Consider the following 25,159-nt stretch of genomic DNA (forward strand, 5'->3'; position numbering starts at 1 on the left):
CCCAGGGTCCCGGCTATCAATAGCAGCCGGGACCGACCCGGTGTGATGCGGGGTCACGGCGTGACCCCCTTTTAAACACCAGGACCGGACGCAGGGCGTACAGGTACGCCCTGCGTCCTTAAGAGGTTAAGTAAGGTACATTTTTATTAATGTGTTTTAATGTCCAGTTTACTATTAAGTACAGTATTAATCATTTTGATGTTAATAAAACTCATTACAGCTGGAATTATCAAATGATGCTATTCCCTATTGACATAAACCCTATTCTCATTTTCAACACACAATATAAATAGAATCATTTTTGCAATGTAGTTAGCTTATTCTATATTTTTATTCTGGATACAGAAGCTTCCGTTTATTTTATTGTATAAGTCCATGATATAATATATATTTGACCTGAAAGAAGTGTAATTCTTCTACACGCGGAAGAATATTAACCACTACAACAGAAACAATCCGGCTGAGGACTTTTTGAGTGGATAATTCTATGGGAGATGAAATACCTTAATAAAATCAATAATAAGATCTTTTTCATAAGGTAGGTGTAAAATTGACTGGCGGAGATAAAGACAACATTTATTACATTGTTACATAGTACACTGGGTAATAGGCTATTAAGACATAAGAACGACAAATGGTAACATTCTTACAGATAAAAGATCCTTAATTCTGTTCTATTTTCTATGCTTTAACACCACTGTTACATGACTGTAACAGGAGTTTTAGCTTCCAAAGCTATACTGAACTGTCCTAAAAAAAACTGTAGGATCCTATGATTAGTCTGGTTCAGCAGAGCCTCAGGATGTCTTGATCAGGGCTGCTGTGGATGCCTCTGTGCTTTCACACCGGATGGGTCTGCTGTTGATTTCCTATAGAAAATCTGCAGTGTACCTGCATGTAGGTCCACAGCTAAAATTCTGCATTATTTGTGGTGACCACCATTTGTCTTCAAAACAGCATCAATTCTTGTAGGAATGAATTTTGTATGATACTAAGGTATATAATAAACTAATTATAACAAACATGTAATATGTAGTATTTCCTATGTAGTCTAAACCTGGGTAAGGAATAGTCAAACTCTTCTACAAGATGATGTCGTTATACTGCATTAGCAAGGTCTCTGCCAGTCACAGATTTCAAAGCAAACTCTGAGGTTTCAAGATGTAGTGTTTGTCTGTTTGTTGAGTACTGCACACCAAGGAAACCCTGTAGGACTAAGGTACACCTATCTACAGTTTGAAGAAATCTGGCCAGAAATCTTCATGGAAGAATTACAACCAAAAACACATACCTTCAATGTGGAAAAAGGACAAATGAATCAAGTATACTTTAAAACATGGGAACTAGGGTACAGAAAAATTACAACAGTTACTCTGGATTGATGGTGTCAGAATTGTTGGTTGTAACAGAAGGCAATTTGTTCTATGAAGAGCTAAAGAATGTTCCAATAATGAAGGAGGAGAGGGCAAAAGTACACTTTGCTTCATAAAATGGCCATTGTCCCTACCAGCTGTGAACCTGATTATGTGACCCAAATAAACATAAGTGTCAGATCACAAGAGGTCCATCATTGTTTATAGACTTTGTATTTTTTTACCTGGTAAAAACTTTTGCATGGTACTGTAATGTTTGAACTATTTAAAAATGTTGATCAGGCTTTTTAGTGCAACAACAAAAAAAAGCATAGACACATATCAAACAAATGTAGAGTAAGAAGGCACTCTTTTGGCATACAGTTAGGTGCTAGAAAGTGCAACTGTGATAGTTACGGGCAGGCACTTGTGACTGAGGGCCCGAAATGCTCTTTGCTCCATAAAAAAACAATTGTATCAATGGTCTTTGGTAGGTTGGGGACCAGATTTTGCATTGTGACTTAGGAACAACAAGTTACACCACTACATAGAAGTCTATGAGGGTGTTACATCATAAGTCCATAGACTTTTCAGAAGTGTACATCAAATGTATTCCCTATAAATTAAAAAGTGGGTGGGGAGCTGCACACTATAAATGTATAATTTAACTGGGCCGAGGTGCTGAGATACACTTTACCCGTAGTGCCAAAAGAATCTAGTAATAAAATAGAAAAATTCAGACCTCTAAGCACAGTTAGTATTTTGTGCTAGTGTGTGTGTGGGGAAAAATGAGATGGGAGATATGGCTGGTATCTAAATATAATGTTCTTTTTTAAAATATATTGCCAATATAGACGGTAATACAATTCAGCAAGGGCCCTGCTCAGAGACTGAATTTTATTACTGACTATATTGGCAATATATTTAAATAAAAGCACATTATATTTAGATACCAGCCACATCTCCCATCTAATTTTTTCCCACACACACACTAGCACAAAATACTTACTGTAGCCACTATAAGCAATAGGAAGAGAGCTTAAAGGGGTTATCCAGAAATAGAAAAAGCTACATGGAAACAGACGTGCAGTTTTTGAAAAAAATTTGCTGTGTTTTTCTATTCCTGAATAACCCCTTTGATGAAAAATGTTTTATTTAATTCAAAATGAAAAAATATTGTTTTGTTTTTTTGTCACAAGGTTTCTTTTAATGTTAAGCAAATTGTTTTAAAACAGATACAGAGAAATACTGACAAAAATAAAGATATGTTTTCAAAGAGCCTGACCAATTCTTCCATTATCAATGATAGGAAAAATATAAAAATATAATATATGTATATATAAATTATGTAAAATATTATAAAATAAAATATGTAAAATAAAAATATAATATATGTATATATATATATATATATATAAATTCTATAAAAATTAAAATATAATATACGTATCTATAGTATATGTATATATAAATTATATTAAGAATGAATGTTAATTTACAAGTAATGCATTTGTTCATGGTTATTTAAGCCTTTATATAGAAAATTAAGCATGACTTAAAATTTTTATATGGAAAATCCCTTTAAAATCAACCTATCACATCTGAAAGTCACTAAATAATTTGCGAAAACATGGAACAGCATATATTTGACATCGTTTATGAAGCCATTGGACCGCAGCAGGAAGAATTTTAAAAACTATGGTAGAGAAAATCAATAGAGAAGATGGAAAGGACCAATGAAGACTTGAGGATCTTTCTCATTTCTCTTATTGCAATCTTTAAGATAAACAAATTGGGCTTCACATTGTAAATATCTGTGCACATTTTTATATTCATTTTTTTTTTCAAAATGCGAGAGGTCAACAAAACTACAGTGATGGAGTTTGTGCTTTTGGGATTTTCCAGTTTTCATTCATTTCAGAACGTTATTTTTTGTGTTGTGCTTCTGGCATATATTATTTGTGTTCTTGGAAACATAACTATCATTGTGTTAGTGAGAGTCGAGACTTCTCTTCATTCCCCTATGTACTTTTTTATCAGCATTTTTGCTGTTTTGGAAATCATGTTTGTTTCTGTAACAGTTCCAAAATTGTTGGCTATCCTTGTTCAGACCAAGAAGACCATCTCGTTTTTTGGTTGCTTTATGCAGCTGTATGCATTATGTGCCTTGGGAGAGACAGAATGCTTCCTTCTTTCTTTGATGGTCTTCGATCGATATGTAGCTATAAACAATCCATTACGTTATGTCTCTATAATGAACAGTCGCTTCTGTTATACATTGGCTGCCCTGCCGTGGTTTTTTGGTTTTACTATATCCTCATTCCCTATAGTTGAGACTTATCTTTTAGACTTCTGTGGACCAAACAAGATCAACCACTTTTTCTGTGACCTAGCACCAGTGCAGAGTTTAGGATGCTCTGACCCGTTTAGAAGCAATATGACTACAATTGTGGCCGCTTCTTTTGCAATAGTTCTACCTTTTCTTGCAATAGTGGGGTTCTACATTCACATAATATATACTGTACTGAAGATTGACAGCAAAGATGGTAAAACAAAAGCCTTCTCAACGTGCTCCTCCCACCTTATTGTAGCGTCTATGTGTTATGGCTCAGCTATTATTGTGTATGTGAAGCCTAAAGGTACTCAATATGACAAGTTCCTTGCTCTCATATACACTGTGGTTACACCCCTTCTAAATCCATTTATTTATACTTTAAGAAATAGAGAGGTAAAGGATGCTTTCAGAAAAGTTATCAGTCATATAATACAATCTAAATGTTAAAGCAGCTTTCTGGCTTCTAGAACCTACTTTTAAATACTGTACTGTGAAAGGAAAAATACGAATTGGGTGGCATCACACTAATAAAAATACGTTGAGTCTAGACCGAGATACTGAGTTGCACTATACCCAAAAGGGACAAAAAATAAATAATAACCAAAACAGAGGGAATTCAGACCTCAAGGTGTAAACTTATTACCTATTAAAATGTAACCTTCTAATTATGGAAATGCAGAGAAATAAGATGTAGCTGGTTTAACCCCTTAACGACGCAGGGCCTAAATGTACGTTCTGGTGAGCTGGTACTTAACGCACCAGGACGTACATTTACGTCCTATGCATAACCGCGAGCATCGGAGCGATGCTGGTGTCATGCGTGGCAGGTCCCGGCTGCTGATAGCAGCCAGGGACCTGCCCGTAATGGCGGACATCCGCGATCGCACGGATGTCTGCCATTAACCCCTCAGATGCCATGATCAATACAGATCACGGCATCTGCAGCATTGCGGACACTAAAATGGATGATCGGATTGCCCGCAGTGCTGCCGCGGAGATCCGATCATACAGCATGGCAGCCGGAGGTCCCCTCACCTGCCTCGGCTGCCTTCTATGGGTCTTCTGCTCTCGTCTGCGATCGAGCAGACCAGACCAGAAGATCATCGAGCAGACCAGACCAGAATACTGATCAGTGCTATGTCCTGTGCATAGCCCTATGGGGACTATTAAAGTGTAAAAATAAAAGTAAAAAAAGTAATTAAAAAAAGTTTAAAAAAATGTGAAAAACACCCTCCCCCAATAAAAATTTTAATTGTCCCATTTTTTTTCCCAGGGGGTGCCCCAAGCCAAAATGGGGGGCACAAGTTCTAACCTCAGGAGCAAAAAGAGCTAGCTACAGCTCTGTCTGTAATGCACATCATGTAACAATGTTTAGCTTTTATCTTATTGCCTTGTAGTTTGCAGACTATTTATAATTTATGAAAATTGACTTGTAAATGTTGAAATAAATTTTTAAAGAATTTAAATAAATAATTTTGATCCATAAAGGCCAGGTAAGAAGTCCAGAATGGAAGATAACTCTTGTCATTACATTTTCGTGGCATGAAGAAAATCTCCAAAAGAGTCTGCATGTCATACTGAATAACAGTATTATTTCACTAACCCAGCACACACCCTATACATATACACAGCAAGGCAAAGTGTTCTACACCCCTATTGAGGCTCTCTGTCGGCCAGAAATAGCTCTTTTCTATAGGGATTAGCCGCAAATAAATTTGGAACAAAATCCATTTTTTGGGGGAAATTTGGCGAATCGTCCGAATTGAATATTTCAAATATTCGCTCATCTCCAGATAGGAGGATGGGATATGAAGTTGGAATATGAGAATGGAATATGAGAACAACATATAAAAAGGGTATATGACAATGTGATATGAGTTCAGTATATGAGGATCGGATATGAGTTCAGTATAGCGATACAGATGTGGAGTCTGGGTTGCCCGGCAGTGCTAGCCAGATGTCCGGTGAAATCCGACTTGGTGTCTGGGTTGGCGCACACCCGAAGTAGTCACAGATGCGGTGTGAAGTTTTATAGGCTTTATTTCAGTTGTGGAACAACGCGTTTGAGGGGGCACCCCTCTTCATCAGGTTCATAACATACAGTATGCATTACACTCTTTATACATAGAAAATTTCTATGGGATATATATATATATCCCCGCTGCGCATTAATACAGTATTACCCCCACCAGCGCATTTATAATCTGAGCCCCTCAAAGCAGTTATTATAATTTTCCATTGCATCGCTATATGTGACAAGGATATCTGTCAGCAGCGCATCCAGCAGCCGCCCGGCCGATGATCCGATGATGTCACACAAAAAACTGCCTCTGCTGCAACATTATCTCCCACATAAAAGAATACTTTGTAGTACATATCTTTACTTCTGTTCTTATGCCTCTGGTTCCCAAGGTTACCTTAGGCACCTCCCTATTACTTTGCAGGGCTCTGATGAGGAACAGAGGCAGCTCCCCCCTCTTTCTGTAACCATGTGGGAAGCTTCAGTTGCACTGACTGCAGTATCTAAAGGGTTAACAGTCTGGATCGGACAGTTTTGGTGGGAGCCCCCTAATACGCCAAAAACTGATTGGGGAAGATTTGTCAAAACCTGTGCAGAGAAAAAATACAGCAATTGCCTATAGCAACCAATCACATCCTAGCTTTCATTGTTCAGAGACCTTTTAAAAAAGTGAAATCAGTAATCTGATAGGTTGCTATTGGCAACTGCTCCACATTACATGTTTAATAATCCCCCCTACATTATCTTTTAGAACTTAAAAATACATGATGCCTTGTTGTACAGATGTCCCCAAGACAAGAAAGAGACTGGGTATTTTATAAGACATCATGATCATGTGTCAGGGCTGTACTATATCCAGGCACAAACAGGGGCGTCAATAGGGGTGCAAGATTTTGGGCCCAACCACAACTTTTTTACAAGTACATTTACTTGAATCTAAGGCTCAAAAAGAAACACACAAACAAAAACTGCCCCTCATTTTGCTCTTCTGAGAAGCAGTTTGTGTGGCATGTTGTTACGCCGAGCGCTCCGGGTCCCCGCTCCTCCCCGGAGCGCTCGCTACACTCTCCTCACTGCAGCGCTCCGGTCAGTTCCACTGACCCGGGGCGCTGCGATACCGCCTCCAGCCGGGATGCGATTCGCGATGCGGGTAGCGCCCGCTCGCGATGCGCACCCCGGCTCCCGTACCTGACTCGCTCTCCGTCAGTCCTGTCCCGGCGCGCGCGGCCCCGCTCCCTAGGGCGCGCGCGCGCCGGGTCTTTGCGATTTAAAGGGCCACTGCGCCGCTGATTGGCGCAGTGGTTCCAATTAGTGTTAACACCTGTGCACTTCCCTATATCACCTCACTTCCCCTTCACTCCCTCGCCGGATCTTGTTGCCATCGTGCCAGTGAAAGCGTTTCCTTGTGTGTTCCTAGCCTGTGTTCCAGACCTCCTGCCGTTGCCCCTGACTACGATCCTTGCTGCCTGCCCCGACCTTCTGCTACGTCCGACCTTGCTTCTGTCTACTCCCTTGTACCGCGCCTATCTTCAGCAGCCAGAGAGGTTGAGCCGTTGCTAGTGGATACGACCTGGTCACTACCGCCGCAGCAAGACCATCCCGCTTTGCGGCGGGCTCTGGTGAAAACCAGTAGTGACTTAGAACCGATCCACTAGCACGGTCCACGCCAATCCCTCTCTGGCACAGAGGATCCACTACCTGCCAGCCGGCATCGTGACAGTAGATCCGGCCATGGATCCCGCTGAAGTTCCTCTGCCAGTTGTCGCTGACCTCACCACGGTGGTCGCCCAGCAGTCACAACAGATAGCGCAACAAGGCCAACAGCTGTCTCAACTGACTGTTATGCTACAACAGTTACTACCACAGCTCCAGCAATCATCTCCTCCGCCAGCTCCTGCACCTCCTCCGCAGCGAGTGGCCGCTTCTGGACTACGACTATCCTTGCCGGATAAATTTGATGGGGACTCTAAGTTTTGCCGTGGCTTTCTTTCCCAATGTTCATTGCACTTGGAGATGATGTCGGACCAGTTCCCCACTGAAAGGTCTAAGGTGGCTTTCGTAGTCAGCCTTCTGTCTGGAAAAGCCCTGTCTTGGGCCACACCGCTCTGGGACCGCAATGACCCCGTCACTGCCTCTGTACACTCCTTCTTCTCGGAAATTCGAAGTGTCTTTGAGGAACCTGCCCGAGCCTCTTCTGCTTAGACTGCCCTGTTGAACCTGGTCCAGGGTAATTCTTCCGTTGGCGAGTATGCCGTACAATTCCGTACTCTTGCTTCAGAATTATCCTGGAATAATGAGGCACTCTGCGCGACCTTTAAAAAAGGCCTATCCAGCAACATTAAAGATGTTCTGGCCGCACGAGAAATCCCTGCTAATCTACATGAACTCATTCACCTAGCCACTCGCATTGACATGCGTTTTTCCGAAAGGCGTCAGGAGCTCCGCCAGGATATGGACTCTGTTCGCACGAGGCGTTTCTTCTCCCCGGCTCCTCTCTCCTCTGGTCCCCTGCAATCTGTTCCTGTGCCTCCCGCCGTGGAGGCTATGCAGGTCGACCGGTCTCGCCTGACACCTCAAGAGAGGACACGACGCCGCATGGAGAATCTCTGCCTGTACTGTGCTAGTACCGAACACTTCCTGAAGGATTGTCCTATCCGTCCTCCCCGCCTGGAAAGACGTACGCTGACTCCGCACAAAGATGAGACAGTCCTTGATGTCTACTCTGCTTCTCCACGTCTTACTGTGACTGTGCGGATGTCTGCCTCTGCCTTCTCCTTCTCTGCTGTGGCCTTCTTGGACTCCGGATCTGCAGGAAATTTTATTTTGGCCTCTCTCGTCAACAGGTTCAACATCCCGGTGACCAGTCTCGCCAGACCCCTCTACATCAATTGTGTAAACAATGAAAGATTGGACTGTACCATACGTTTCCGCACGGAGCCCCTTCTAATGTGCATCGGATCTCATCACGAGAGGATTGAACTTTTGGTCCTCCCCAATTGCACTTCTGAAATTCTCCTTGGACTTCCCTGGCTTCAACTCCATTCCCCAACCCTGGATTGGTCCACTGGGGAGATCAGGAGTTGGGGGCCCTCTTGTTCCAAGGACTGCCTAAAACCGGTTCCCAGTAACCCTTGCCGTGACTCTGTGGTTCCTCCTGTAACCGGTCTCCCTAAGGCCTATATGGACTTTGCGGACGTTTTTTGCAAAAAACAAGCTGAGACTCTACCTCCTCACAGGCCTTATGATTGTCCTATTGACCTCCTCCCGGGCACTACTCCACCCCGGGGCAGAATCTATCCTCTGTCCGTCCCAGAGACTCTTGCCATGTCTGAATACGTCCAGGAAAATTTAAAAAAGGGCTTTATCCGTAAATCCTCCTCTCCTGCCGGAGCCGGATTTTTCTTTGTGTCCAAAAAAGATGGCTCTCTACGTCCTTGCATTGACTACCGCGGTCTTAATAAAATCACGGTTAAGAACCGCTACCCCCTACCCCTCATCTCTGAACTCTTTGATCGCCTCCAAGGTGCCCACATTTTTACCAAACTGGACTTAAGAGGTGCTTATAATCTCATCCGCATCAGAGAGGGGGATGAATGGAAAACGGCATTTAACACCAGAGATGGACACTTTGAGTATCTGGTCATGCCCTTTGGCCTGTGCAACGCCCCTGCCGTCTTCCAAGACTTTGTTAATGAAATTTTTCGTGATCTCCTATACTCCTGTGTTGTTGTATATCTGGACGATATCCTGATTTTTTCTGCCAATCTAGAAGAACACCGCCAGCATGTCCGTATGGTTCTTCAGAGACTTCGTGACAATCAACTCTATGCCAAAATAGAGAAATGTCTGTTTGAATGCCAATCTCTTCCTTTCCTAGGATACTTGGTCTCTGGCCAGGGACTACAAATGGATCCAGACAAACTCTCTGCCGTCTTAGATTGGCCACGCCCCTCCGGACTCCGTGCCATCCAACGTTTTTTGGGGTTCGCCAATTATTACAGGCAATTTATTCCACATTTTTCTACCGTTGTGGCTCCTATTGTGGCTTTAACCAAAAAAAATGCCGATCCCAAGTCTTGGCCTCCTCAAGCGGAAGACGCCTTTAAACGGCTCAAGTCTGCCTTTTCTTCGGCTCCCGTGCTCTCCAGACCTGACCCATCTAAACCCTTCCTATTGGAGGTTGATGCCTCCTCAGTGGGAGCTGGAGCTGTCCTTCTACAAAAAAACTCTTCCGGGCATGCTGTTACTTGTGGTTTTTTTTCTAGGACCTTCTCTCCGGCGGAGAGGAACTACTCCATCGGGGATCGAGAGCTTCTAGCCATTAAATTAGCACTTGAGGAATGGAGGCATCTGCTGGAGGGATCAAGATTTCCAGTTATTATTTACACCGATCACAAGAACCTCTCCTACCTCCAGTCTGCCCAACGGCTGAATCCTCGTCAGGCCAGGTGGTCTCTGTTCTTTGCCCGATTTAATTTTGAAATTCACTTTTGGCCTGCCGATAAGAACATTAGGGCCGATGCTCTCTCTCGTTCCTCAGATGCTTCTGAAGTTGAACTCTCTCCTCAACACATCATTCCTCCTGACTGCCTGATTTCCACTTCTCCAGCCTCCATCAGGCAAACTCCTCCAGGAAAGACCTTTGTTTCTCCACGCCAACGCCTCGGAATCCTCAAATGGGGTCACTCCTCCCATCTCGCAGGTCATGCGGGCATCAAGAAATCTGTGCAACTCATCTCTCGCTTCTATTGGTGGCCGACTCTAGAGACTGATGTGGTGGACTTTGTGCGAGCCTGCACTATCTGTGCCCGGGATAAGACTCCTCGCCAGAAGCCCGCTGGTTTTCTTCATCCTCTGCCTGTCCCCGAACAGCCTTGGTCTCTGATTGGTATGGATTTTATTACTGACTTACCCCCATCCCATGGCAACACTGTTATTTGGGTGGTCGTTGATCGATTCTCCAAAATGGCACATTTCATCCCTCTTCCTGGTCTTCCTTCAGCGCCTCAGTTGGCTAAACAATTTTTTGTACACATTTTTCGTCTTCACGGGTTGCCTACGCAGATCGTCTCAGATAGAGGCGTCCAATTCGTGTCTAAATTCTGGAGGGCTCTCTGTAAACAACTCAAGATTAAATTGAACTTTTCTTCTGCATACCATCCTCAATCCAATGGACAAGTAGAAAGAATTAACCAGGTCTTGGGTGATTATTTACGACATTTTGTTTCCTCCCGCCAGGATGACTGGGCAGATCTTCTACCTTGGGCCGAATTCTCGTATAATTTCAGAGTCTCTGAATCTTCCTCCAAATCCCCATTTTTCGTGGTGTACGGCCGTCACCCTCTTCCTCCCCTCCCTACCCCCTTGCCCTCTGGTCTGCCCGCTGTGGATGAAATTTCTCGTGATCTTTCCATCATATGGAGAGAGACCCAAAATTCTCTCTTACAGGCTTCTTCACGCATGAAGAAATTCGCGGATAAGAAAAGAAGAGCTCCTCCCATTTTTTCCCCTGGAGACAAGGTATGGCTCTCCGCTAAATATGTCCGCTTCCGTGTCCCTAGCTATAAGTTGGGACCACGCTATCTTGGTCCTTTCAAAATTTTGCGCCAGATTAATCCTGTCTCTTACAAACTTCTTCTTCCTCCTTCTCTTCGTATTCCTAATGCCTTTCACGTTTCTCTTCTTAAACCACTTATCATTAACCGTTTCTCTCCCAAATCTGTTCCTCCCACTCCTGTCTCCGGCTCCTCGGACATCTTCTCCGTCAAAGAGATTTTAGCATCAAAAAAGGTCAGAGGGAAAACCTTCTTTTTAGTGGATTGGGAGGGTTGTGGTCCAGAAGAGAGGTCCTGGGAACCTGAGGACAATATCCTGGACAAAAGTCTGGTCCTCAGGTTCTCAGGCTCCAAGAAGAGGGGGAGACCCAAGGGGGGGGGTACTGTTACGCCGAGCGCTCCGGGTCCCCGCTCCTCCCCGGAGCGCTCGCTACACTCTCCTCACTGCAGCGCTCCGGTCAGTTCCACTGACCCGGGGCGCTGCGATACCGCCTCCAGCCGGGATGCGATTCGCGATGCGGGTAGCGCCCGCTCGCGATGCGCACCCCGGCTCCCGTACCTGACTCGCTCTCCGTCAGTCCTGTCCCGGCGCGCGCGGCCCCGCTCCCTAGGGCGCGCGCGCGCCGGGTCTTTGCGATTTAAAGGGCCACTGCGCCGCTGATTGGCGCAGTGGTTCCAATTAGTGTTAACACCTGTGCACTTCCCTATATCACCTCACTTCCCCTTCACTCCCTCGCCGGATCTTGTTGCCATCGTGCCAGTGAAAGCGTTTCCTTGTGTGTTCCTAGCCTGTGTTCCAGACCTCCTGCCGTTGCCCCTGACTACGATCCTTGCTGCCTGCCCCGACCTTCTGCTACGTCCGACCTTGCTTCTGTCTACTCCATTGTACCGCGCCTATCTTCAGCAGCCAGAGAGGTTGAGCCGTTGCTAGTGGATACGACCTGGTCACTACCGCCGCAGCAAGACCATCCCGCTTTGCGGCGGGCTCTGGTGAAAACCAGTAGTGACTTAGAACCGATCCACTAGCACGGTCCACGCCAATCCCTCTCTGGCACAGAGGATCCACTACCTGCCAGCCGGCATCGTGACACATGTATTCAGAATGAATGGGTTTCAGGCTTGTTTTAATTTTTTTATTTTATTCTTTGGTGGTGTTTCCCCTATGTTTTTTTAATTACAAGTTATGTGATTCCTTCATGATGTGCCTCAGGGATTTCTATTAAAGAAATGGGGGAGGACACACCTGAATAACGCCAATGATAAACCCACATTGTGTTTTTCCTGTTATTTTTTTCCTACCATAGGAGTCTATGGGAGAGAAAAAACGCCAAGATTCCCTGACAAAAACAAAAACTGCCACTGAGCCAAGAAAATACCAAAAAGGGAATAAATGCCAAACAATAACCCAAATGGCTTTACACGATTCAGCTAACATCTGGCGTTTTTTGCCCATTTTTGCCTTACAAAAAGAAGAAACTCATTCTAAGGGCTCGATCCACAGGGTATTTTATGATGCGGATCCGCCGACGGTGGACTCCTATAGTGTGACTCAGATGTGCCTGCTCAGAGCGGCAATCCGCTGCTATGAGCAGACACACTGCGATGTGCAAGTCGCCGCACGCAGGCGCAGTATACTCGCTCACATCGCTGCTGCTTTCGGCCTAGCTCAGGGAACAGGGTGAGCGGCCGTGATGTGTGTGAGTACACCTCACAGCGACTCGCACATCACAACGGTGTGTCTGCTCGCAGCGTCAGATTGCCGCTCTGAGCAGACACATCTGAGTCACACTTTAGGGGTCCATCATCGGCGGATCCGCAGAGTAAAATACGCCGGATCTGCCAGTGTGAACGAGCTCTAAATGTACATTTACAACTGCGTATTATGCTGCTGATTTTGCTACCTATTGACTACAATGGGAAGCAAAATCTGTTGCACAAAATCTGCAGAAAAATATGCAGCAGGTGGTTTCACATTACGATTGGGCAACCAATGAAATAGCTTCTTTCAGTTTTTGAAGGCCTTAATGTGCAACTTTCACCAGTGTGTTACCCCCCCAGACAACATACATGAGCTTACTGTTGTGAACACATGTAATGCAGCCATACCTTTGGCAGCGCTTCTGGCTGCTTTATCCATTGGAAAATTATATATGGATGCCGGCCAGCAACAGACCCCACCGCCGCCATACTTATCCTCCCTACATCAGAGCTTGGCCCGCTGCCAGGGACACAGAGGTCCTCAGCACATGTGCCCCTGATGTCCTGGAAGTCCTATGGCAACTACATAGCATAAAATACACTAAGAAGGTACTTTTACATGTTATCAACTCTTTTACAACATATTCCTTGCCTCCAAGGTTGTCACAATTGGAATTAATATTTTATTTACAGAAATTGCATGCACCATTTGGTGTCATGAGAAAAAAATTTGTAAGCCAGGTGTCATGTTTTTTTGAATCATTATGATTTTTCATTTTTCTCAAGACATCTTGGATGGTATTGTTTCTTTTGAATGTCACTATAGGTCTGTTGGTCACAGTTTCCGCAATGTCCACATCCGATTAGAGAAGATGCTAATTCTTAAAAATCGTAGATTTAATAATATAATTTAGGGGACTGTTTTTAAAGGCAAAGAAAAATCTTTGTTCATGTTGATCCTTGGGGATAGTCTGTTTTTTCTTAAAGACGTGATTAATTTCTGTTCAACTTATTTGCTTTTTCAAATGCTTTTCAAACTATATTCCTGGGGTATCCTCTGCTGGCTAAGTGAGCAGAAAGATCCGTGGCTCGTTGCAAAAATTAAACTTAATTACTGTTATTCCGTTTGAGCCTCAAAAATTGGCTATACGGTATTCCATTTTTTACCTGTACCGAGTGTGAGCTATGATAATGAAGAATAGCATTTTCTGCAACCGGCTTTCTAAAGCCCTAAGTCTTCAGCTTATCCACTTCTACCTGTAATTTTAAGTCCAAAAATTCAAGGGCTACTACCCCCAAAATAAAATAAAAAATCATATTAATTTTATTTGTTGTGTTTAAGTAATCTACAAACTCCTGTATCTTTTAAGTAAGTGGGCATCTCTACCAAAAGGGGTTTTAGGAGCCAATCAACATACTTCGAAAGATCTTCAGTCACTGATCCCACCCCTGCGACTATGGGTCGACCTGGGGGGTGGGAGCGGGACCTGTGAACCTTCGGAAGCAGATATCATCTAGGGTTAGCAGGCTGAACAGGTAACAAACGTTCAGCCATTTTTAGACTTAAAATTACAGGCAGAAGAGGATATGTTGAAGACTCAGGGCTTTAGAAAGCCCGTTGCAAAAAATGCTATTCTTCATTATCACAGCTCACACCCAGTACAGGTAAAAAATGGAATACCATATAGACAATTTTTGAGGCTCAAACAGAATAACAGCCAGCAGAGGATACCCCAGGAATATAGTTAGAAAAGCATTTGAAAAAGCAAATAAGTTGAACAGAAATGACCTTGTCTTCAAGAAAAAACAGACTATCCCCAAGGATCAACATGAACAAAGATTTTTCTTTGCCTTTAAAAACAGTCCCCTAAATTATATTATTAAATCTATGATTTTTAAGAATTGCCATCTTCTCCAATCGGATGTGGACATTGTGGAAACTGTGACCAACAGACCTATAGTGGAATTCAAAAGAAACAATACCATTCAAGATGTCTTGAGAAAAATGAAAAATCATGATGATTCAAAAAAACATGACACCTGGCTTACAAAAATTTTTCCCAAAGGAAATAAAAAAATGTGGTGCATGCAATTTCTGTAAATACAGTATAAATTCCAATTGTGGCAACCTTGGAGGAAAGGAATATGTTGTAAAAGAGTTGTCAACATGTACAAGTACCTTCTTAGTGTATTTTATGCTTTGTAGTTGCCATAGGTTCTATATAGGCAAAACTGAGAGACAACTTTGTACCAGGATACGGGAACATTTATACTCCATAAGGAAAGGAGGAGGTTCCCTGCGATTTGTACAGCATATGCAGGAAATCCATGGAGGTAACTATGAGCAACTAAGATTTGGAGGTTTGGAATGCATTACTATCTGCCATTATAGAAGTCGTTCATTGCTTCAAGCTGAAGCCCGTTGGATTCTACGATTAGAAGCCCAGGGCACATTAGGTCTGAACGTCAGGTTAGACATGTTTCGGTTCCTCTAATTCTTTTTCATTTTTTCTTTATCTAAAGATTTTTTGCTTTGGTTTTTCCGCCTCAAACCCCTAAGTATAATTATATTTTGCATAATATCTAGCTATTTTGAATTGAAGCTCTTTTTTGTTTTTTACCTGAACCTGTGACGTACGTCTCCCGATCACATGATCACTACCTTGCACTATATCTTTGCATTGTGCGATGATGTTAACGAGGCCGGAAGAAGCGCATAATCTCTGTGCGTGAAACCGCCGGCAGTCGCCTCTGAGCGCCCCACCCCATGCCCGTCTGATGGAATACTTCTGAGAGGAGCTGGACGTATTGAACCCGAGCGGTGAGTGCAGGATTACCTTTTCTGTTTACCATATTGCATATCCTCATAAATCTCTATATACATAAAAATTAAAAAGTTATAGGGGTCAAAAATGAAATTTTTATGCATGCCAATTTTGTTTAAAAAAGTTTGCATTTTTTTAAACAGTACAATAATAGAAAAACTATATGACTTGGGTATCATTTTAATTCCTTTCACCTCGAGAATAAAGATAATGTATTGTATTATTTTTACCAGAAAGTGTGCTGCTTAAAAACCAAGCCCCCCCAAAAGTAGCAAAATTGCAGTTTTCTTTTAAATTTCCGCAACCAAATAATATTTTTTGGTTGCACAGTATATTTTATGGTTAATTGAAGGATGTTATTACAAAGTTAAACTGTTCACGCAAAAACAAGCCCTCATATGGGTCTTTAGGTGAAAAAATTGAAGAGTTATGGATTTTAAAAGGAGAGGAGGAAAAAAAAACTTAAATGCAAAAATGAAAATTGGCTAAGTCCTTAACCTCTTAAGGACCCATGATGTACACGTACGTCATGAGTCCACTCCTGATCATAGCGGGTCGGGCCCGGCCTCTAACAATGGCGGGGACCCGTGGGTAATAGCGCGCGGCATTGATCGCGGTGCCATGCACTATTAAACCTTTAGTGAAAGTGAAAGCATGCCGGTTAGCTCAGGAAGCTGTTCGGGATAGCCGCGGCGAAATCCCGAACAGCTTACAAGACAGCCGGAGTATCCCCACCTGCCTCCTCACTGTCCGATCGCCGAATGGCTGCTCAGTGCCTGAGATCCAGGCATAAGCAGTCAAGCAACAGAATCATCGATCAGTGGTTTCTTATGAGAAACCACTGATCAATGTAAAAGATAAGTGTGTGCAGTGTTATAGGTCCCTATGGGAGCTATAACACTGCAAAAAAAAGTGAAAAAAAAAAGTGAATAAAGATCATTTAACTTTAAACGTTTGAATAACCCCCCTTTTCCCTTAAAAAAAACAAAACAGTGTAAATAAAAATAAACATATATGGTATCGGCGTGTGCGGAAATGTCTGAATTATAAAAATATATCATTAATTAAACCGCTCAGTCAATGGCGTACGAGCATAAGAATTCCAAAGTCCAAAATAGTTCATTTTTGGTCACTTTTTATATCATGAAAAAATATAAAATAAAAGCGATCAATAAGTCCTATCAATGCAAAAGTGGTACCACTAAAAACTTCAGATCACTGCACAAAAAATTAGCCCTCATATCACCCCATATGCGGAAAAATAAAAAAGTTATAGGGGTCAGAAGATGACAATTTTAAACGTATTAATTCTCCTGCATGTAGTTATGATTTTTTCCAGAAGTACGACAAAATCAAACCTATATAAGTAGGGTATCATTTTAATCATATGAACCTACAGAATAAAGATAAGGTGTCATTTTTACCGAAAAATGTAGTACGTAGAAACGGAAGTCCCCAAAAATTACAAAACAGCGTTTGTTTGTTTTTCAATTAAGTCTCACAATCATTTTCTTTCCGTTTCACGGTAGATTTTTGGGTAAAATGGCTGACGTCTTTACAAAGTAGAATTGGTGGCGCAAAAAATAAGCCATCATATAGATTTTTAGGTGCACAATTGAAAGAGTTATGATTTTTTTAAAGGTAAGGAGGAAAAAACGAAAATGCAAAAACGGAAAAACCCTGGGTCCTTAAGGGGTTAAAGGGATACACTGGTGAAATACAATTTTTTTTTTAATCAACTGGTACCAGAAAGTTAAACAGATTTGTAAATTACTTCTATTTAAACACCCTAATCCTTCCAGTACTTATCAGCTGCTGTATGCTACAGAGGAAGTTGTGTAGTTTTTTCCAGTATGACCACAGTGCTCTCTGCTGAAACCTCTGTCTGTGTCAGGAACTGTCCTGAGCAATAGAAAATCCCTATAGCAAAACTTTCATACTCTGGACAGTTCCTGACATGGACATAGGTTTTAGCAGAGAGCACTGTGGTAAGACTGAGAAGAAATACAAAAAGAAAAGAACTTCCTCTGGAGCATAAAGCAGCTGATAAGTACTGGAAGGGTTAAGATTTTTAAATAGAAGTAATTTACAAATCTGTTTAGCTTTCTAGTACCAGTTGATTTAAAAAAAATTGTTATCCACCGAAGTACCGCTTAAAGGCCAAAATGGGCCCCGTCCTTAAGAGGTTAAAGTGTACTTGTGGTTAACAAAAACTTTTGCTATAATGTAGCTAGTACCATTATATGTATATTTGTAATATATATTGGTTAAACAATGTGTATATTTTTGGGTGAAAAAAATGCTATCCCTGCAGCTATTTCCTGTTTTGTCTCTATGAGGAGTCCAAATACAGGAAGTGAGGAGAGGACAAGCAGGGCTCTGTGCAGGCTCCTGGCTTGTCAATAATCCTGCTCTGTGAGCCGGAAGCATGTCAAAGAGCCTCACTGCTTGTCCTCAGTGCACAGAGCCTTGCTTGTCCTCAGTGTACAGAGCCCTGCTTGTCCTCACTGCACAGAGCCCTGCTTGTCCTCAGTGTTCAGAGCCCTGCTTCTCAGTGCAGAGCCCTGCTTCTCCCCGGTGCAGAACCCTGCTTACCCTGAGTGTACAGAGCCCTGCTTGTCTTCAGTGCACAGAGACCTGCTTGTCCTCAGTGTACAGAGCCCTGCTTGTCCTCAGTGTACAGAGCCCTGCTTGTCCTCAGTGTACAGAGCCCCACTTGTCCTTATTACACAGAGCCATGTTTGCCCTTAGTACTAAGAGCACTGCTTGTCCTCAGTGGACAAAGCCCTACTTATCCTTAGTGCACAGAGCCCTGATTGGCCTTTACTGCACATAACCCTGCTTGTCCTCAGTGCATAGAGCCCCACTTGTCCTCAGTACACAAAGCCCCACTTGTCCTCAGTACACAGAGCCCTGCTTGTCCTCAGTGTACATAACCCGGCTTGTCCTCAGTGTACAGAGCCCTGCTTGTCCTCAGTGTACAGAGCCCTGTTTTTCCTCAGTGTACAGAGCCATGCTTGTCCTCAGTGTACAGAGTCCTGTTTGCCATCAGTGTACAGAGCCCAGCTTGTCCTCAGTGTGCAGAGCCCTGTTTGTCCTCAGTGTACAGAGCCCTGCTTTTCCTCAGTGTACAGAGCCCTGCTTGTCCTCAGTGTACAGAGCCTTGCTTGTCCTCAGTGTACAGAGCCCTGCTTGTCCTCAGTGTACAGAGTCCTGTTTGCCATCAGTGTACAGAGCCCTGCTTGTCCTCAGTGTGCAGAGCCCTGTTTGTCCTCAGTGTACAGAGCCCTGCTTTTCCTCAGTGTACAGAGCCCTGCTTGTCCTCAGTGTACAGAGCCCTGCTTGTTCTCAGTGTACAGAGCCCTGCTTGTCCTCAGTGTACAGATCCTGTTTGTTCTCAGTGCACAGAGCCCTGCTTGTCCGCCCTCACTTCCCTTATTTGGACTCCTCACAGAGAATCACACATAAAAGCTGTAGGGACAAATTTATACACCTGTTTTAACCGAAGATAGAAAGAAAATGCTTGGATGTATAGGGAGAGGTATAAGCAGTAGAAAGAGAGAAGTGCTCGTGCCGCTGTACAGAACACTGGTAAGACCTCACTTGAAGTATTGTGTTCAGTACTGAAGGCCGTATCTCCAGAAGGATGTAGATACTCTACAGAGAGTAGAGAGAAGAGCTACAAAACTAGTGCATGGATTGCAGGATAAAACTTAAAGGACCTTAACATGCATAGCTTGGAAGAAAGAAAAGACAGAGGGGATATGATAGAGACATTTAAATACATAAAGGGAATCAGCATGGGAAAGAAGGAGAGCATATTTAAAAGAAGAAAAATTACCACAAGAGGACATAGTTTTAAATTAGAGGGGCAAAGGTTTACGCAGTAATATCAGGAAGTATTACTTTATTGAGAGAGTAGTGGATGCATGGAATAGCCTTCCTGCAGAAGTGGTCGCTGCAAATACAGTGAAGGAGTTTGAACATGCATGGGATAAGCATAAGGCTATCCTTCATATAAGATAGGGCCAGGGACTATTCATGGGATTCAGATTATTGGGCAGACTACATGGGCCAAATGGTTCTTATTTGCTGATACATTCTATGTATCAAAGTTTCTAATGTATATTACAAATATTCACATAATGGTATTATCCATCCTCTGCTTTCTTATCACTGAGTCAGTTACTAACCCATTTACATATATCCTCCTCTAGTCCCAGCATTGTCATTTTACTAACTAATAATTTTGTACTAACTAATATTGTACTAACCTTTTGTGCGGCACAGTATAAAACACCTTAGAAAAGTCCAGATATACAACATCCACAGCTTCACCCTGATGCAATCTATAACTGACCTCCCCATAGAAGCTGATCAGTCTGATAGGACCGATTCTGCATACATCCATGGTGGTGCTGTTTTAGAAGGTTATTTTCAAGATGTTCCTGAATAGCACCCCTTTACCTGTACGCCCTGAGCCCGGTCCCGGTGTGAAAAACGGGGTCACGCCGTCACCCCGCATCACACCGGGTCGGTCTCGGCTGCTAACGATAGCCGGGACCCTGGGCTAACAGTGTGCGGCACCGACCATTGTGCCACGCGCTGTTAACCCATCAGACGCGGCGATCAAAGTTGATCGCCACATCTGAAAACAAAAGTAAACGCTTCCCGGCAGTTCAGTCGTAAAATCGCGATGTTCCGATCAGCTGGGACGCAGGCGGAAGTCTCCTTACCTCTCTCCGCGTCGTCCGATCGGGGTTTGATCGCTTCAAGCCTGAGCTATGGCTTTGCAGGGATCAGCATAAGAGATCAGTGTGCAGTGTTATAGCCCCCTATGGGAGCTATAACACTGCGAAAAAAAAAGTTAACAAAGGTCATTTAACCCCTTCCCTAAAAAAAGTTTGAATCACCCCTTTCTCCCATAAAAAAAACTGTGTAAGTAAAATAAAAATTAACATATATGGTATCGCCAAGTGCGTAAATATCCGAACTATAAAATTATATCATTAATTAAACCGCACGGTCAATGGCGTATGCGCAAAAAAATTCCAAAGTCCAAAAAAGGGTATTTTTGGTCACTTGTTATATCATAAAAAAATGAATAAAAAGCGATCAGAAAGTCTGTTCAACATAAAAATGGTACAGATAAAAACTTAACAACACAGCGCAAAAAATTAGCCCTCATACCGGCCAGTACATGGAAAAATAAAAAAGTTACAGGGGTCAGAAGATGACAATTTTAAACGTATAAATTTTCCTGCATGTAGTTATGATTTTTTTCAGATGCATGACAAAATCAAACCTATATAATAGGGTATCATTTTAACCATATGGACCTACAGAATAAAAATAAGGTGTAGTTTTGAACAAAAAATGCACTGCGTAGAAACGGAAGCCCCCAAAAATTACAAAATGAAATTTTTTCTTCAATTTTGTCACACAATGATTTTTTTTTCTGTTTTGCCATGGATTTTTGGGTAAAATGACTAATGTCACTGCAAAGTAGAATTGGTGGCGCAAAAAATAAGCCATCATATAGATTTTTAGGTGCAAAATTGAAAGTGTTATCATTTTTAGAAGGTGATGAGGAAAAAAGGAAAATGCAAAAACGGAAAAACGCTGAGTCCTTAAGGGGTTAATTATGACCATGACTAAGGGCCTGACCTGGGCCGGGACTGTATTGGCTGTTATCTCTTTTTGAGGGTTCCATGTTTTTATGACATAGTAATAAAGGACCTTGAACTGCATTGAACTGAGCTGGACCCTTCTGTTTATTCTGTGTCTGCAAAGGAGCCAAAGGTGCATGCAGAAATTCATAGCAACCGGTCCTACAATTGTAGCCCAGGGCCATTCATTATAGATCTGCAGTACCGTTGCCAAATACTGTGCACATCTTAATTTAGAACAAACAAAAAAAAACCTGCTAAGTGCAGTATAATTTTCTTTGATGTTAAAAGGTCCCCAATTACACCATTAAAGCTTATTATCAAAGGACAAAGTATTCTCTCTGGCCCTTTACCTTTTTAACAAACAATATAAAAGATCAATGTGGGGTTTATATATTGTATTTGTATTCCATGCATTAAATGACAAACACATTATGGTTTATTTAATTTTGGATTTGTTTGTCATATCAGATAGTAGCAAGTAAGTGGAAATGCTTAAAAGTCATACCAAACCAATCTATTTATACTGTATTCAGCAAAGAGAAATAATATATAATTTACTTACCGAAGATCCTCCTATTCTTACTTTCCAAAATTATTTTTCAACTGAATCTACAGATTTTACCCTCATTGAGATGCAGAACTAAAGTTTAAATAGTTTTTTTAAACAAATCTCAGTAAAAATGTTTTAACCTGACTTAAAATATTCCGATGGCTCAACATCAGAACCCCAAAGAATGACCTTCAAACCTCACATTGCATAAAAGTAATTTTTTAATGTTCCATTTGAGAAAGTTGATCCTACGAATTTTGCTCTAAAAATCTGCAATAAATGGGAAGGTACTACTGCAGAAAAAATGAAAATAGCCGTCATTGTGCCAGATGTTTTTGGAGATTTGTTCACTGGTCGCAGAATGCACGTCCTTAAGGAAAATAGCACCGATCTGACATCAGGATTCAGTTGGTTCCTCTTGTTTACCTGCTTATTTTTCTTCTTTAAGTCTCATATAACAACCATAATATTAGCCTGTTGTGCTTTAACTTTGTGTATTTATATAACCATCTGTAGTCCATATTGTTTTTAAACTCAAATTGTAGCCCATTAACAGGACAACTGTGAAGGAGTTTTTTCTTTTGGTGTTTTCCCATTTCCACTCATTTCAGCAGGTACTCTCCTATCTTGTTCTTCTGGCCTACACCATTTGTGGTTTTTGAAACTTTAGTCTTTAGTATTATACTTTTAGTTACATACAAATCAGGTGTGATCCTGATTATAGGACCCCAAAAAATGTGTCAGATTGTGGGGGCTCCAGTGGTGGGGCTCCATGTGATCTTAAGAATGGGGTCCAAATACTGCTGCTCCATTCATTGTCTATAGAGATTTTGGAAATAGCTGAAGCTATGACCAAATGTTTAGTGAGAAGACAGTCTTTTGGCATACATCTAGAAGCTAGAAAGTGTAACAATGACAGTCACACCCAGGCACTTGTGACTGAGTGACCTAAAGTGCTCTCTGCTACATAAATCACCAATAGTATAAATGTTCTATGGTAGGTGGGGGCCCTTTCAGCTTTTGTACTGTGACTCAGGAACAACAGGTTACACTTCTTTATAGATGTCTATGAGGGTGTTATAGAATATGTCCAGAACCTTTTCAGAAGTGTACTCACAATGTAGGTGTCACAATTCGGCTTACAGGTAGTGGATCCTCTGTGTCAGCGAGGGATAGGCGTGGACCGTGCTGGTGGACCGGTTCTAAGAGGCTACTGGTGTTCATCAGAGCCCGCCGCAAAGCGGGATGGTCTTGCTGCGGCAGTAGCAACCAGGTCGTATCCACTAGCAACGGCTCAACCTCGCTGACTGCTGAAGAGGCGTGGGACAGAAGGACTAGGCAGAGGCAAGGTCAGACGTAGCAGAAGGTCGGGGCAGGCGGCAAGGTTCGTAGTCAAGATGGATAGCAGGAGTTCAGGTAACACAGGCTTTAGACAACACTAAACGCTTTCACTGGCACAAGGCAACAAGATCCGGCAAGGGAGTGCAGGGGAAGTGATGTGATATAGCCAGGGAGCAGGTGGAAGCCAATTAAGCTAATTGGGCCAGGCACCAATCATTGGTGCACTGGCCCTTTAAGTCTCAGAGAGCTGGCGCGCGCGCGCCCTAGAGAGCGGAGCCGCGCGCGCCAGCACATGACAGCAGGGGACCGGGACGGGTAAGTGACTTGGGATGCGATTCGCGAGCGGGCGCGTCCCGCTGTGCGAATCGCATCCCCAACGGCCATATCAGTGCAGCGCTCCCGGTCAGCGGGACCGACCGGGGCGCTGCAGGGAGAGAGACGCCGTGAGCGCTCCGGGGAGGAGCAGGGACCTGGAGCGCTCGGCGTAACAGTAGGCACCATTTGTAATTGGAAGAAAGCTTAATAAGAAATAAGTTATTTAATTAAAAAGATATGCTTTTGAAGAGTCTGATAAGTTCTTCCATTGTCATTGATGGAAAAAAATATGACTGGTAATAGAAAATAATCCCTTTTATGGAAATGTACATGTAATGCATTTGTTTCTGGTTAATTTAACCTTTATATACACCCAAAATTATTAAAAGAGTTTAGTGGTGAGCTAGCAAAACCGTTAACAGATTTATTTAACCAATCAATGATAACAGAAGCAGTCCCGGAAGATTGGAAATTAGCAAATGTTGTGCCCATTCACAAGAAAGGTAGTAGGGAGGAATCAAGACATTATAGGCCAGTAAGTCTGACATCAATAGTGGGGAAATTAATGGAAACCCTACTAAAGGATAGGATTGTGGAACATCTAAAATCCCATGGATTGCAAGATGAAAAACAACAGGGGTTTACTTCAGGGAGATCATGTCAAACAAATCTAATTGATTTTTTTTGACTGGGTGACTAAAATAATAGATGGCGGAGGGGCAGTAGACATCACATATCTAGATTTTAGTAAGGCTTTTGACACTGTCCCACATAGAAGACTTATCAATAAACTGTAGTCATTGAGCTTGGGCTCCAATATTGTTGAGTGGATTAGGCAGTGGCTGAGTAACAGATAACAGAGGGTTGTAGTCAATGGAGAATATTCAGAGCACGGTCTTGTCACCAGTGAGGACCTCAGAGATCTGTACTGGGATCAATATTGTTTAATATCTTCATTAGTGATATCACAGAAGATCTCGATGGTAAGGTATGTCTTTTTGCTGATGACACAAAGATATGTAACAGGGTTGATGTTCCTGGTGGGATACGCCAAATAAAAAAGGATTAAGGCAAACTAGAAGAATGGTCAGAACTCTGGCAACTAAAATTTAATGTGGATAAGTGCAAGATAATGGACCTGGGGCGTAAAAATCCTCAGGCATAATATAGATTATTTAACACAGCCCTGACCTCAGTATCTTAGAAGAGGGATTTAGGAGTAATTATTTCAGAAGACTTAAAGGTAGGAAGACAATGTAATAGACCAGCAGGCAACGCTAGCAGAATGCTTGGATGTATAGGGAGAGGTATAAGTAGTAGAAAGAGAGAAGTGCTCATGCCGCTGTACAGAACACTGGGGAGACCTCATTTGGAGTATTGTGCGCAGTACTGGAGGCCGTATCTCCAGAAGGATATAGATACTCTAGAGAGAGTTCAAAGAAGAGCTACTAAATTAAAACATGGATTGCAGGATAAAACTTACCAGGAAAGGTTAA

At 42.6% G+C, this 25,159-nt stretch overlaps 1 protein-coding gene across 1 annotated transcript; it reads left to right on the plus strand.

Moving 5' to 3' along the window:
• Positions 1-3,201: 3,201 nt before the first annotated feature.
• LOC130294923 (olfactory receptor 49-like) lies at positions 3,202-4,134 on the plus strand. The gene has a single exon (XM_056545075.1). It carries the CDS (start codon positions 3,202-3,204, stop codon positions 4,132-4,134), a length of 933 nt encoding a protein of 310 aa, XP_056401050.1.
• The last annotated feature ends 21,025 nt before the right edge of the window (positions 4,135-25,159 follow it).

Source organism: Hyla sarda, chromosome 11 (assembly GCF_029499605.1).
Source record: "Hyla sarda isolate aHylSar1 chromosome 11, aHylSar1.hap1, whole genome shotgun sequence".
Lineage (NCBI taxonomy): Eukaryota > Metazoa > Chordata > Amphibia > Anura > Hylidae > Hyla > Hyla sarda.

What these genes read in the sequence shown, in the direction of transcription:
- LOC130294923 (XM_056545075.1), top strand. Translation starts at nt 3,202, where the DNA reads ATGCGAGAGGTCAACAAAACTACAGTGATGGAGTTTGTGCTTTTGGGA.